The sequence below is a fragment of the Diprion similis genome, chromosome 11, assembly GCF_021155765.1.
Source record: "Diprion similis isolate iyDipSimi1 chromosome 11, iyDipSimi1.1, whole genome shotgun sequence".
Lineage (NCBI taxonomy): Eukaryota > Metazoa > Arthropoda > Insecta > Hymenoptera > Diprionidae > Diprion > Diprion similis.
This window is the reverse complement of record NC_060115.1, coordinates 12,209,813-12,224,294: the sequence shown is the minus strand read 5'-3', so window position 1 is coordinate 12,224,294 and position 14,482 is coordinate 12,209,813. Positions and strand designations below refer to the sequence as shown.

Below are 14,482 nucleotides of genomic sequence, written 5' to 3'. Positions count from 1 at the left end.
CGTATGTCTTCAGTTAACGCAGTGATGAAGTTATTAATTTACTGATTTTTCTTTCTTTTCATACCAGAGGAAATCTAGTAAAAAATTCTGACTGCAAATTTCAGTCTTCTGTAATGAAAGTATACATGTGCAAGGAATGTGTCAAAGCAGCTCAAAGATAACCCTGTTTGAAACATTCCTTGTTTACCGTGTGATTAGATGTATTTAAGTATCAGAATAAGAATAAAAACAAGAAAATTCGAACTGTCGTCAACTTTCCTTATAAGACACATATTCTTCAGTCAACGCACAGCTATACAAACACAATAGAAATTTGATTCAATATTTTATATTAATATTGTTTTTATATGAATGAATTTCGAACGATTTTACCCAAACGATTCTCAACTGGTCATTAACAGTTAGTCAAGATTTTTTTCTTTTCTGTACGTACAACATTTCGACCGGCTCAGTCGGTACATATCTTCGGGGCTAAAATAACTTTTATGGTAAAATTTTGTAATTATTGGGACTAAAGATGGCTGATCAAGCCATTCGAAACATCGTATAGAAAAAAAAAGAAAGTGCAAAGTTTTACTGGCCATTACTAACGGCTTGAGAATCATTTACCTACGTAATATCGTTCGAAAATCATATATATAAACCCATTATTAATATAAAATATTATATTGAAAAATATTGTGGTAAGGAACATCAGCTTTTTTTTGTTATGGAACTAAGTTTATCTTTTATTTGCTCGTGGTTGAATATATATTACAGAGTTTTTGAAATGGGTGAATGTTTTTAATTTTCCACCCATATCAACATAATATCGCATATATTGAGTTATGATATAATTATTACAAATGGAACTTATCTGACATGTATTATTATCAATAGAATTCTTTAGTGAACGCGTTAACGTATTTGAAGAGAGGAAGTATGACATGAATAACTGCAGCCAATCCGCATGGCGGATTCAGTAAATCGGCGAGTCCCGTAGTCTTTTTACAAACTACTACGTGCATCGATACTTGCCTGAATAATTGTTCAGTAGTGAATAGATGTATGTTAACTGTATATTCTTCAGTCAACGAGTTGTAACAGTAAACACATGATTGTATTCATATTATGCCAAGGTTTTCCCAAATTCCGACAAAATAGTCCATGCGGATGTACTGTGTTTTGTCATGGATGAGAATACGGAGTTGCTAAAACAACTTGGAGAAAGAATTCAAGGTGGCAAGCAAATGATAGAAGGTTTGAAATTGCTGGACCATGTCGAAGGGGTTGACAAGTTTGCCAGAAAAATTAATCAGGAAATCCGATTTTTAAAGAAAGTAAGTTAATTGCGATTTCGATTTATTACTTTTAGATTTGAAGGACGATTTTGTTGCAAAACAATCGCAATTCTTACATGATCACATGAGCTATTTGTGTAGTCGGTAATGTAGAACGTTCAGATCGCGCGACTTTCAAACAAGACAAAGCTATGATTGTCATATAGTTGGAACCAGAGCAATTTATTGCGTGCATTACTTCTGATTTCTATTAGGTTTCAGTTTAGATCGCATGGTTTCAGAAATAAAGTGGTCAAAGTACCAAAAAATTTGTGCCCGGCTATCTTATAGTTCATTCAGAATAGTTGTTCCTAATCTAAGTAACAACGAGTCTTGAAAGTATCAGGTGTATTTGGAATTGTAATTATTCTTTAAAGTAGATGTACAAATATAGAATGAATTCTTTCTTCTCACCATTCTTGACCAGGAATAACAATTTTTAACTGGTTTGAAAAAGGTACAATCAACAGGAAATGTGAAGAAGGATCATTTGCAAAGTACAAACTTAATCCATCTTAGCGCGTTGGTAGATCGTCTTCGCGCCTCTAAGAACCCGGTGAGCGTTATCAAACCGTTCAAGTTCGAACAGTCTCGACTGGAGGTTGACATCGTCGACAACAATGGATCAACCTGGGTGAAAGTCATAGCAAGAAATGCACGCGCTTTGACGCTAATATCCCTTGGCAATGGGGAATATGGACAAAAGTCTGTCCTGCATCAAGCGGCAGCCTACCTAAAATGTGCGGCCCTCCATCCACATATGTACAAAATACCAGAGGTAATTTTCCACTTTGCCTATGGGATAGAAACGCCACTAGCTATCAGATTGAAACATCTAGGAGTTGTGGTTGAGGGGGAAAATATTTCTTGCTCAGAAGAAATTCCATCCCTGGATCATTCGTTCTCGATGGACCCTGGGCAACAACTTGATTTCTCAGCTCTAGATGTATATGACTCAGATTGTGAAAGTGATAAAGGAGAGCTGAAGGAGCTGGCAATGCTTGACACAATTAATTCAGTACACACGAACGAAGTAGAGGAGATCAAAATTCTCAATCTGGATGTTTCTACTTTATTGGCCTATGTTACGAACATGGTGAATGGCCAGGCACATTTTAAGTATCGAGAACCTCTGTTGACCATGCAAGCCGAGTGGGAAAGAAGCCGTCCTGTAAAACCGATTCTTGATCAAATTTTCCAGGGCAAGACATTAATCGTCTGCCGCACTGCCTATGATAATTTTACCAATATAATTCGTGTTATCGGAGGCCCCAATGAGTCTCGCAGAAGTAAGGAATTCATGAGAAGGGTGACGATCGTTCCTGATGATCCTTGCGACAGGATTATGAAGGCGTTACCCATTGGTGGTAGAATCAAGGATCGATCAAGGCTCGTTTTTGCAACTGGTGAAAATATGAAGAGTATCACTGTGTCGGCTAATGAAGGATTCGTCAGAGCAGCCAGGATGCAGGTAATATATCTCGACTTCTACATAAAGACTCCTTTATCAAAGAAGCTAAATTAAAAACTTACCTGCTACTCGATTTTTTATACAACAGTAGGGGCTATTTTCAAAGGCTACATAATTTTTTAAGCAGAACAACTTTTCCACACTTTCTGTCAATGCTAACTTTAGTTATTTCTACTTTGTATTGTAATTAAGAAATTCTAACATATAAATATGTCATTCTGCTTTCAGGGAATCGAATGCTCAGTTTTTCTACACGAACCAAGATCGTTATCTGAAATAAAAGAAATTAATGCCCAGAGAATAAATCCATCCTGACCCCCGACGTCAACCATCGACTGAAATGGTTGCCAATAAAAAAAAACTCGCAATATTTATACACGTACGTCATTCTTTATTGCATTGAAAAAATTGTGACATAATACGTATTTTTTTTACAAATAAATTGTACTATATTTATTGATTTCCAAAGCTCTAATTAAATGCCTTGTGTAATCTCGTTGTTCAGTTGAAATATTGGACATTATTTATTATTTCTGTACAAATATTACTCGTGGACCATATCTTGTCTTAGTGGATCTTCTACCTTATTATCCAAGTTTTCCACGAATTCTGTGAAAAAAGTAACATTTTTAATAAACATTTAGCAATACATTGCATACACATATTACCATCAGTTGTGCATTACTTTGGTTTTATCTGATTAGGAATTTCATTCATGGGTACGTGTGTGGTTTGAGCATTCAATAAGAGTGTGCAAATGAGAAAATTATTATTACTTGGAAAAAAGTGTATGGATTCAGAATCTTCATAACATACAAAAATGTTAATGAAAAAAAACCACCCTTTCTAGCAGTCTTTTATAATCGTTATTGGGAAAGGAAAGGTAAATATCGAGATGTGAGGTTTAACATTGTATTAGTCAGGAAAATACCCACATATGTATACATGATTATGGCAAAGACGAGAAGATTCTGAATTTTGAGTGTCATGTTTGACTAAAAAATTGGTTTCTAGTTACTTTTTCCAATATAAAAGTATATGCCAAATGATATTTTCTTTTTTTTTTGCATTTATAGTTTTTGACTGATCGATTATCAAAAATTTTGAAGAATCACCAATTAACAAGTTACGGAATTTTTTCTCGCAAAGATGACGTGCTTTCCAAAAAAAATTGCAATTGTTAGTTTCATTTCAGAGGTTTATAATAAAAAAATTAATACCAAGTCGAAAAAGATGTATTCCGCGTTAAATTGAGAAATGAGTGAGATTTCTCGTTTTTGAATCGTTTTTTTTCCTGAAAATCTGTATCAAAATCAACATATTACGAAAATATTCAATTTTTTGAAATGTTTGGTAATTGTTTAGTAAAACTCAGTAAGTGAAACAAAAAAAAAATGGCTTCGGAGATATAGTTCAACGATAGAAAAAGTAATTTGAAAAAACGTTTGGGTTTAGAACCCTTTCTATTTGAGCGAGAATTACTGATATGCACGTACACCTCCCGAGGTGGATTCTGACTGATTCAAAGCCACCGGTGTCATCTGCTATGCAGGTTGAATAGATGCTAACAGACGACACCGGTGGAGTTGAATCGATTAAAATCCACCTCAGGAGGTGTACATATCAAATACTTTAGGATACCTTTGCTTTCAGTTATGAGATTATAGATTTCTACTTTTAAGCCATCAATTCGTGATATTATATCCTTAGTGAAAATTGTTTACCATCAATGAAGTCAATCAGATCAGGATTTGATTCTTTAGCTCTGTGAATGAATTCTTCAAATTTCTTGTATTGCCTCAATAACTTGTAGCACTTAGCGCCATTCAGAAGTGCTTTGACGTTGTGTTCGTTAACTTTGAGAGCCCAGTCACAGTCATGCAGAGCTTTTTCATACAGACCCAATTTCATGTAAGAAAGAGCTCTATTATTCCAAAGCATAGCGGAGTCTTTCCTCTGTTCTACAGCCTTGGTGTAGTAAGTAATAGCTTTTTCGTAGTTCTGCTCCTTAAATGCCTTGTTAGCGATCCTTTTAAACGTATCTGCTCGTTCATTTCTGATCTTTCTGTCCTCTGCCCTTTGTTTTGCATCCTTTTCCACACTCTTCATAAACGCCTCTGAAAATTTTAATGGCCTTAAATGTAATTTGCGTTTCTTTGTGTAATTTATAATCTTATGATTAATATATTTAACAATATCAACTCTAAGGTAATTATTTTAAATTTACCTCAGTTGACATTAAAGAATAGGAATATTAATATTTTACATAACAAGGGTGCAGCCTTGAAATATTGTCAACTTGGACAAACGAAGGGTTAAATTGCAAAACATAGTGATTTTCACCTTTACATGTGTATATGTAAAAATATATCTTGTGTACGTTGGAAAAACAATTTTTTTTTCCAGCCACCATCAGGTAATATAGTTCAGAAACAGAGACAGTAACTTTTTGGATTACCCGACCGTATTTGGGGAATCCCACGTTTTTCTCAATTTACCCGCAATTATTTTTCAGTGCTCTTTCGTACATACGTCACTAACGATTTTATTTACATTGTAGCTAGTCGTCCGGATACCTGGACGATCAACGGTCACAAATTATTTTGCCGGTTATCCGGACGATCCACAATGCGTTATTCATTCAGACATGTATTACCCATACGATTATAACAATGTTATTTTTCCGGCTAACCGGTAGAGCAACGACAGAAACCGGTGGCGAGTCGTAATAGTAGCGAAATACTTTATCTCTATTGGAACAAGTATCCCGATAGAACAGATTGCCGCTAGCAAAAAAAAGTTCCTGTGAGGCATCCCCAAATTTTTTTGATATTTATGGTGTTTTGAAAAAGTAAGAGCTTTTTCACGAAATTGCCAGCAAGATTTCTGCGATTTTTTCTACGACGTACGACGTTTCCACGAGTAAAAAAAGGTCGTTTGGGTTACCATTTGCCCTGAAATCCTCCAATTTCGAAATCACGCATCGCATCTTTCGCAGCCTGAGGGTCGCCTATGACAAAATATACCGTTGAAACGTAAAGAAAATAAATATTGCCAGTCCATCACGCGAAGTGATTAGTTATTTGCTAAGTAACTTCGTTTCATTAGGCATGAAAAACTCAATTCAATGACAAGAATACCCAGAAAAATAATTCACCGTTGATCGTCCAACTACTCGACCGAACGTCTAGCCAGGTCGTCTTGTTTAAGCAGTATAACGTATTGCGATGCATATTTGCATTGTGTTTTTCATAACTGTAACTAGGCGATGGAAAAAATGGTTCTAGTAATAGAGTGAATATATCTTTTCAAAAAGATTCAGTCCGTTGCTAGAAGGAGCAAAAATATTCGCAACATCGCGCGATTGTAATGACTTGGAAGCACTTTAAAAAAATATATCTTCACCTCACTCTCACAATCATTTACCATGAACCAAATCGACCGGTAAAATTTACACTGAATTGCAGTAACGCATGCGGATGTACTGTATGTTACATTGCCCGTTGAACATATCCACAAAATAACACAGTATGTACCTTGTGACATTTTGTTTGGGTCCGTCTCCTGTTCGGTCAGCGGCATCTTGTTAATTACCGTTCGGCTGCTCTTGATTTTCAATTCTCCAACATCAGAAATTTCTGTCGTAATTTTCGGATCCAAGATTTCGTCAGCCAGCATCGTGCCCAACTTCTGTTCCTGAGGATTGTCTGACGCTAGTTTCTTCACGATTTTCTCTGCAATGGCAAAACATTATACTTGGTAGAAACGCGGAACCATACAACATGAATATTGATACTTTATCTTATCATGGCAATATTATCAATCGAGTAGAATGCTCATGTAAATGCATGGTTGAATGCATCACTCACCAACCTGATGTACACGGTGCATAAAATTTTGAAATTCCTCTTCAGTTACGTTCGAATCCCGTATGACGCCCTTCACAGATTCCTCATTGACTTCCATTCTATCACGCTTTTTGTTTTCGAAAATTAGCTGGACCTTCTGAAAATTCGTTTCTTCTTCTACAACGCAGTTGCTGCAGGTCGCAATGTGTTCGGTAAACAACCCTCTTGATCTCCACGGCAACCGATCAATGCTCGCTGATCAAAGGCGTTTCAGTCTGGACACGCTTATGGTTACAATTACTTAATTCTCATATCTTTGCCATGGTAGTACGGAAAACTGTCATACATGCCGTACTCATGACGGAGCGATATGTACTGAATCAAATCTTTGAAAAACTGTATTTCTTTGTTTCCTTCTTCTTTCTTATAAATACAAGTCGACATTGTCGAGTCATCTACGAGTTACGTAAATAATTGCCTATGCACTACAGATATACACATAGTATAGTATATTTACAAATTTGGTTTGATGATGTTATTACCACCGTTAACGAGTTAGAAACTTTTCACGTGTTAGGGCTAACTCTAGAAGCGAGTGAGTTCAGAAGTGAGCCTGTTTTTTGTGAATCAGCAAGTCGTATTTTGTGTAAAAGTAAGCGCCGCAACCACAAAAATGTGTTCCCGCAGAGTGCATCGTGAAGGTATGTTGTCGTAGAGTTGCCGCATCCCTATAAACCCGGTTGCAGATGTCACATGGCCTCGGTTCGTGAAAAGCCAACTTCCGGTCTTGGCTCTTCAGCAAGGTTCTTGCAAAATTCTGATCCGGCAATGCAGCAAGAAAACCGCTGCAAGCTCCCCCAGTCAAGGCGCTTTCAACTGCTGCAACAAAAGTCCATGTTATTTCAAATAAATATAAAAAAGTATAGCGAAGTAGTACTTTTCTTTGAGTATTTTGATCCTACACTAAAGACACAACGCAAACGTTGCCGAAAAGTAAATTACCTCAACTAACATCGCAGTTATAGCTGAATCATATAAATATCAATAAGATAAAAAATGTTGAGCAACTATTTTTTTACTTTATTTTTCGGTAAGATCGCAGCGCGACTGATTGGTAATGATGACTGATTGAATTTTAATTAGAATTTTAAGGCGTAGTTGTTAATGTAATTGAATCTAATTATAAAAATGCAATATTGACTTGACGGCTTGTAATTCCGAAATCTAAAGCAAATTGTGACTGTATTTTGTATTATGTCATTACACATCCGCCTAAGTCTGTTCAGGATTCCTTGATCTTCATCTAAAACGAAATTCATGTACGAAATTGGTAAGTACAAAAATGAACTGTGACTAATTTTTGAATTCTGATAGGGAAAATTGTGTAACTTTGAAATACGTCATGTGATATTATCTTGTTAAGGAATTTATAACTAATTGATGTTAATTGTATTGTAAATAATATTCCATAATAATTTTGGTTCACTGCCACGGTTGCGATTTCGAGCAGTAAACAAAACGTAAAACTGTATATTAAAATTGAAATAATAAATTTGTAGTATATGGAAATACTTAAAAAAATCGATTGAATTTCAATGAAAACATTTATTGACCATAATTTTATTTAGCATGCCTAAGAAAGAATGTGAAAAATAGTAAAGAACAAATCCACAGGAATGAAGTTAAGTAAAAATCAGATCGCATTTAATCAAACCAGAGTCACAATATTAAGCAACGATGTGGGATTATCAATACACTGAGAATTACTTAAAAAAGAAACACGATTTATAATATATGTACATACATTACAGATTAAAAGACAGAACAATCTTACAGAATATGTACAGTTTTATACATATTATCAATTATTTGTGCATAAAAATGTTGTATTATACAGGGCTTTCGCGCAATGCAATCGTCTATAATTATGTTACACGGGTTTGTTAGAAGTTCGCAATATAAACATGAACCAAAGATTTGTTCTTCAATTTTATTACAGGGTAATAATTTGGGTTGAGAAAAATCTGAGTTCACTGATACCTATAAATACTTGTTAAATTACTCCTTTAAGTTCTGGAGTAAAGCAATGTGATCATTGGAGTGTTTCATTGCGATTTTATGAACATATACTAATCCTATGTAATATATACGTATAGTCAGTATATATACCTCTGTATATATATAGTATTATAATTGATACTTATAATTAGTCAAGAATCAGAAAAACTATTCGTAAATTTATATACCTACTATGTACTTTTACGTGTGTGTGTTTTGGAAAAGTATTTAGTTAAAATTTGTACATGCCTATCATCTAACCCTAGTACTGAGAATACTTACTAGTACCATTATTCTTACAAGTTACAATTCGATTTTATAATAATTTCTAGCAAAATTAGTCTTTCTAGGATCAAGTCTCCACGTACATTCATCATCGATCTCGTATTGGATTAATCTTTCTCTCTTCCATGTGCTTTTCGATACTTTGATTGTAATCGTAGGCTCAGATTAACCTTCTTTGCTTCGTATTTTCATTTATAATTAGTGATGTAAGATCAAAGATAATCCAGTCTTGTTTTGATTGAATCAAATGTAAACAAGGTAATTTGTCTCTCGGGTGAGAGATGCTAAAATATTTGTTAATAGACATTCCTCAATGATCAGACAGTGATCTTGGTTGAATTAAAATGTAGTGATGTTGCAACATGATAAAAAATAAAATGTATTATAAAACATAAAAGTATGAGTTTCACTAACTTTCACTTTCACTATATTTTCAATCTTGAGAATCTAATTTTACTCTTAATCATGTTCAGTATTTCTACTGTCTTGATCACCGCATTCATCAACTTTGGCACCACATCCCAAATCAATTCTTCCATCGTCTCTATCTCCATTCCCTGTCCGACGAAGGGCAGCACTCTGGTTTTTACGAGCTGAACGAAATCCATGCCAGTCTTTGGCGTTGCTTAGACAGCTGGAGAGTGCTTGGTAGTATTCTTTTTCAGTTAGAGGTTCATTTCTTTCCCTGCGATGGTATTGGCAAATGAGGGCTGCATGAATAAAAATTATGGACTTATGGTTATTATATGGCAGATTTTGGACGGTTAAATTATGAAAGATAATGACTTAGGAGTTTACCAAAGAGACAATCGTTAAATTTAGTGCCTTTGAATATCATCTTATCGTTTGATCTTCTTATTGCAGTGCAGGATGTCGCCAAGTCTCTACTGACGTAGCTTTTCAATATTGATGTTATACTCTTTTGTATTTCTTTTTCAAGAAGATGCTCCAATGTGGATACCTGTGATCGAAAGTTTTGACAAACAAGCATTTTATTAGACAGTGTTTAAAACAATTTTTTCATGTACTGGAAATTATTCTGGTAATCATAGCGTGGAACTTACAAACTTTGCACAAAAATCTCCATCATTTTTTAATCGTAGATCGAAGTCTTTGAACTCTTCAACTGTTTGTAACTGTAAAGATATTCCATACTCTTCGGCGAAACTTCTAACAGTAATGGTGTCGATTTTCAAAAATCCACGACTCTGCAGACAATTACGAAGTTCTTGAATTTCGTAGCTTTGACGTTGCACTTCAAATGTCAGCTCTCTAATTGCGGTAAATAATTTTTTGGAATCTGGAACAAAAATAAAAAAAATAGATAGATGATGCGATATAATTTTTTTTTAAGTTTTTAAAATAAGAATTTGGCCATTGATTTATGTACTTTCTACGATATAATCGTTAGATACATCCCTCAACTTTTTGAATTTATTGCATCTCTTGTTTATGTCATGTATTGCATTATGATTGATTTTCAGTTATATTAGTTAGACATCGAGCGCATTTAATACCATGCAAAGTAGGTATCGTACCAAGAGCTAGTGCGTAGATAGATTGTAGTGCAGTGTATCTGTAATTATTTAGAAGATCGCAAGCAAGTGATTTCTAGTGTTAGAAATTTAAACTACTATAATTTCGTCATTGAAATGAATTTAGAAATTGATTTCTAATGATTCCATATTCATTATTATTTAAACAAATAGGTTTCCATGGATTAGTTTATAATTGGAAGGGACAATGGAATCAGGAGGTTTTTGATAGTTTGTAAATGAATTTGCACATTTCACCAAGGTAATATAGATTTATTGGAAAAAAATGAATACTCGTGGTGTATGTTAACGAAATTATTTTGAGATCAGGATTTTAAATTTAATAAATTGTTCTATAAATGGTTTTGAGATTTACGATGACAACTTAAAACTACTTGACAACTGTTTTAAAGGGATTTCAATATATCATTCTTGAAGAAATTCTCAATTTTTATGACAGTAAAATTTCATGAATGTAGAGTTTCGATCGATCGAGCTTGATTGTAAAATCATGTTTTCACTTATTCTGACCTTATAATAAACAAATACAAGCCAGCACAATAATCATCTTTGAGTTTACCATTTCGTGTTTTTAGATTACCTAGCAAGTTTCATTTACTTTTCAAGATATTATAATGAGAGTTTACGATCAAGCTTGATCGATCGAAATTTCGATACGTTTATTTACTGCTTGATTATGTATGTCCTACTTACTTTTACTGTACTTAGGGCTGATTATTATATTACACTTCCAGCGTGATGATTAGCACTTAGAACTCAGAACTTTGGTACTTGGTAACACTAAAGCACACAGTATTCGCGGAATGAGCGCTAATGCAGATACGTGCACAAAGCGCTATAATTTGAAAAAAGTAGATTTATGCAGCAAGGAGGCAAAGTAGGTTTTTTAGGCCGAGCGTAAGTTTGCAGTGTGAAGAATACTGCAAATATGTGAGGCAAAAAAAATTTTGCATCTATGGTGCACGCGATACTTAATATATCGAGAGTAGAGTTTACAAGTATTTTTTTTAATTAAAGTACAGAAAGAGCCATATTAAGTATCACATAAAAATGCATTTTTATGTACGCTGATGCTTTTTTTTGTACTGTCAAACAATTACTTTAAGTACAGACTGCCGGCAAAAAGAAAACATACTAGTGTTACATAAAAATATACTTTACACGACTTACGTATCTTTCTTGTCTGTGTTCCGTAATTATACTAATCGTCTTGCAACAGTATAAAAAAAAAGAGCACATACATATCCTAGTACCGGAAAGTGTTCTATATTCTTCGCCACGATAAAATGAAAACTTGTAAACCAAACTTTTGTTACCTAAAGTATTATGCGCACAACCTCGCATATTTCCAAAATTCGTCCTCGCTTTTTTGCCTGCGACTTGTATGGCAAACTTACGTTTGACGTAAAAAGACCTAGTTTGTGTCCTTGATGCACAATCTACTATTCTTTACAAGGATATTTTGGTGACAAAGCCATACTACATCCTAGAAAAGAGGTTTGATTCTTAAATGGTTGCTTCAGACAGGAAAAGAAACATTGCTAATTGTACAATCTGTGTTGGATTTGGCTTTGATTGGAAATACATTAAAATTATTTCTATTCGAAAATGCTATTTACTTTCCGACATTAACAGTCAATGCTATGATGCATATTTAATTACTTCATTTCTATTCAAGAGTATTCCACAATTTACCAACAATTGATCTCAAGCTTTATTCTTGGATGATGATCCTAACACTGGAAATCATCCGAGAACCAGATAAATAGGACGAGGTTGAAGTTTGTAAAGTTAACTTGACAAAACGAGCACTCCCGATTCAGATACTTTCAATCGAATGCTTTTTAGATCGCAAAAAAAAACAATAAATAAATGACTAATAAAGTAAACAAATTTGATGCGAATTTTTTCTTGTCCTGTAAATTGTTGACGGTTGCATTAGTGGCTAAATATTTCTCCTATAAATTTATTCCTTCAAAATTATAATTTCAAAAGCATAATCTCTACAGACAAAATGCTGCTATTCCAACTATACTCTGCATACTTCCACGTTATTCTCGCTTTTCAGTCACGGCTAAGATGGAAAAATTTATACACTGTACATACATTACTCACCTTTCCTTTTATTCGCTACAGCCTTAAGCAGCTCTGCAGCCAGCATGCTTGGCCCCAAACGATCGGTGTTGTTTGCGAGCAAGTTGTCTGTTGGTGAATTATCCAGATCAACATCTGACGTCGTACTGCATTCGGTGGCAACTTCAACTTCATCTTTGATAAAGACACAGTTTTGTAAAAGATCTTCGGTGTCGGCTGAACGACCTGGAAGGCTTTCTTGCACTGTGGATAGTTGCCCGGCTATTTCAGCTTTCGGTTCTAGCTCTGAAGTATTCAGAGTATTGGACATCGCATTAAATTTTTTAGGCGGAGGTTCAGTGACGACGTTGTCAGTATCCAACGATCTCTTTTGACCCTCCCAAGCTTCTTTGGATGCTTCTAACAAGTCAGCTTGCAGCTTCTGCTGTTGATTTACGTCTTCTAAAAGCTTAGCCGTCTGCTGGTGATTTGTGTTTTCTAAAAGCCTAGCCATCTCCTGGAGTTTCTGACTGGAACTTTTGAATTCCAACCCATCCGATTCCCTGTTCTGAGATATTTTGACTTTTTTTTTATCACAGTCACTCGGTATTTCCTGTATTCTCGTTCCATTACTGTTTTGCGCCTGCTGTAAAAACGACCAGCTTTCGACGCTGCTTGAACATTTCTCGAGCTTCTTTGCCAGCTCTTGCAATTTTTTACTTGAACTTTCGAACGGTTGAAGAGAAGATTCTGATTTGTTTTTCTGACCAAGGCTAGAGACATATTTAAGAAGATTAGACGCAGGCTTGCAGGCCGAACTATTCAGATTACTTTCGTAGTCCGTATTGTTTCCAGAAGCCTCAGTTCGATCGTGCTCACCATTTGAGCCAAGTAAATTTTTTACGCAAAATCGAACAGCAGGACTATCAATTTCTTGAATTTGCTGTAGTCCCGTGATTTCTAGAGTATCGGCTATTTCTAATAGTTTTTTAAGATCGTTTTGAAATACTTGAACCTCCCCGCAGTACATAAAAGTCATCAAACTCCTGAGATCGTCTGCGTCGATGTTATGCAAGACGATCATTGGGTGCGGATGTTCATTTTCAGTCAACAAACGTCGAAAAAACTTACTAGTGTTGGCCAGTATCATTTTGTGACCTTTAATCACCTTCCCATCCTTGCATACCAACGATACATCCACAAACTGTTGGGACTCGTAACAAGAGTCGAAGGAAAGCGCCAAGTGAGATGAAAAGTTGTCCCACTTCAGGTTCAGCTGAACCTCTTCCGCTTCATTCATCTTCTCGATGAATGTTTAGTGAACAATAATCTGAGGCGACAATAGTGGTAAAACTGTTTTGTGTTTTGTATTCGAAAAAGATCTCTAAAGCTATAAAGTACTGGATGTTTTCTTTTGATGCTCGTTGCGTCTGACGGGCGGCGCTAGCTGTCACAGAACTGTCACTTTTGCCAAATATAATGCAGTCACCATAATCGTGGTAAGTTACAACGGTCCGATGTGATTGGTTGTATTTTTATCACTTGCATAGTTGCATCGAATATTGAAACAGTTGAAAATCACATTTCAACGCACGTATGCATTCATATTTCGCACACAGAGTGTATTTGTATTTCAATTTACACTTATCGCTTCGGTTATTCACTGTACCGAAAATGTCTTCTTTTTTCGCCGAAATTCAGCACTTGAAGGATTGCCGAGACTTGTTTAGTGGAAAATGAAGTCCAAGCAAGTTCCTGGCTCGTTTAGCTTCCTGTCCTGAGGACTCAATCGTGGTTAAACTAGCACCACCCGTCGTTAACCCCTTAACCTCTTGCCTTTTCTTGGTTCGGCTTTGGCCTCGTTTCGCGGCG

General features: G+C 35.3%; 3 protein-coding genes across 4 annotated transcripts; 1 reads left to right on the top strand and 2 right to left on the bottom strand.

Moving 5' to 3' along the window:
• Positions 1-988: 988 nt before the first annotated feature.
• On the top strand, positions 989-3,186 carry LOC124412196 (UPF0415 protein C7orf25 homolog). The gene is made up of 4 exons (XM_046891878.1): positions 989-1,043; positions 1,078-1,319; positions 1,777-2,790; positions 3,019-3,186. Exons 2-4 carry the CDS (start codon positions 1,170-1,172, stop codon positions 3,103-3,105), a joined length of 1,251 nt encoding a protein of 416 aa, XP_046747834.1. The 5' UTR covers positions 989-1,043; positions 1,078-1,169; the 3' UTR covers positions 3,106-3,186.
• LOC124412197 (tetratricopeptide repeat protein 12-like) lies at positions 3,161-6,983 on the bottom strand. The gene is made up of 4 exons (XM_046891879.1): positions 6,660-6,983; positions 6,327-6,524; positions 4,515-4,907; positions 3,161-3,399 (listed from the first exon to the last, which is right to left on the bottom strand). The coding sequence occupies exons 1-4, from the start codon at positions 6,754-6,756 to the stop codon at positions 3,335-3,337; spliced, it is 753 nt and encodes a 250-aa protein (XP_046747835.1). The 5' UTR covers positions 6,757-6,983; the 3' UTR covers positions 3,161-3,334.
• Positions 6,984-8,323: 1,340 nt separating this feature from the next.
• Positions 8,324-14,482, bottom strand: LOC124412195 (protein jim lovell-like). 2 transcript variants are annotated; one of them, XM_046891877.1, is made up of 5 exons: positions 13,084-14,482; positions 12,653-13,032; positions 10,046-10,281; positions 9,780-9,942; positions 8,324-9,691 (listed from the first exon to the last, which is right to left on the bottom strand). In XM_046891877.1, exons 1-5 carry the CDS (start codon positions 13,908-13,910, stop codon positions 9,441-9,443), a joined length of 1,857 nt encoding a protein of 618 aa, XP_046747833.1. In that variant the 5' UTR covers positions 13,911-14,482; the 3' UTR covers positions 8,324-9,440. The 2 variants fall into 2 exon arrangements, with proteins under 2 accessions (XP_046747833.1, XP_046747832.1); XM_046891876.1 differs by having other exon boundaries at positions 12,653-14,482.

What these genes read in the sequence shown, in the direction of transcription:
- LOC124412195 (XM_046891876.1), bottom strand. Translation starts at nt 13,910, where the DNA reads ATGAATGAAGCGGAAGAGGTTCAGCTGAACCTGAAGTGGGACAACTTT. An exon ending in GAGATTTTTGTGCAAAGTTT is followed by an intron (nt 9,943 to 10,045) that starts GTAAGTTCCACG and finishes TTTCGATCACAG; the next exon opens with GTATCCACATTGGAGCATCT. An exon ending in ATTTAACGATTGTCTCTTTG is followed by an intron (nt 9,692 to 9,779) that starts GTAAACTCCTAA and finishes TTATTCATGCAG; the next exon opens with CCCTCATTTGCCAATACCAT.
- LOC124412196 (XM_046891878.1), top strand. Translation starts at nt 1,170, where the DNA reads ATGGATGAGAATACGGAGTTGCTAAAACAACTTGGAGAAAGAATTCAA. An exon ending in AAATCCGATTTTTAAAGAAA is followed by an intron (nt 1,320 to 1,776) that starts GTAAGTTAATTG and finishes GGTTTGAAAAAG; the next exon opens with GTACAATCAACAGGAAATGT. An exon ending in TCAGAGCAGCCAGGATGCAG is followed by an intron (nt 2,791 to 3,018) that starts GTAATATATCTC and finishes TTCTGCTTTCAG; the next exon opens with GGAATCGAATGCTCAGTTTT.
- LOC124412197 (XM_046891879.1), bottom strand. Translation starts at nt 6,756, where the DNA reads ATGGAAGTCAATGAGGAATCTGTGAAGGGCGTCATACGGGATTCGAAC. An exon ending in CCCAAACAAAATGTCACAAG is followed by an intron (nt 4,908 to 6,326) that starts GTACATACTGTG and finishes TAAAATTTTCAG; the next exon opens with AGGCGTTTATGAAGAGTGTG. An exon ending in TCTGATTGACTTCATTGATG is followed by an intron (nt 3,400 to 4,514) that starts GTAAACAATTTT and finishes CTTTTTTCACAG; the next exon opens with AATTCGTGGAAAACTTGGAT.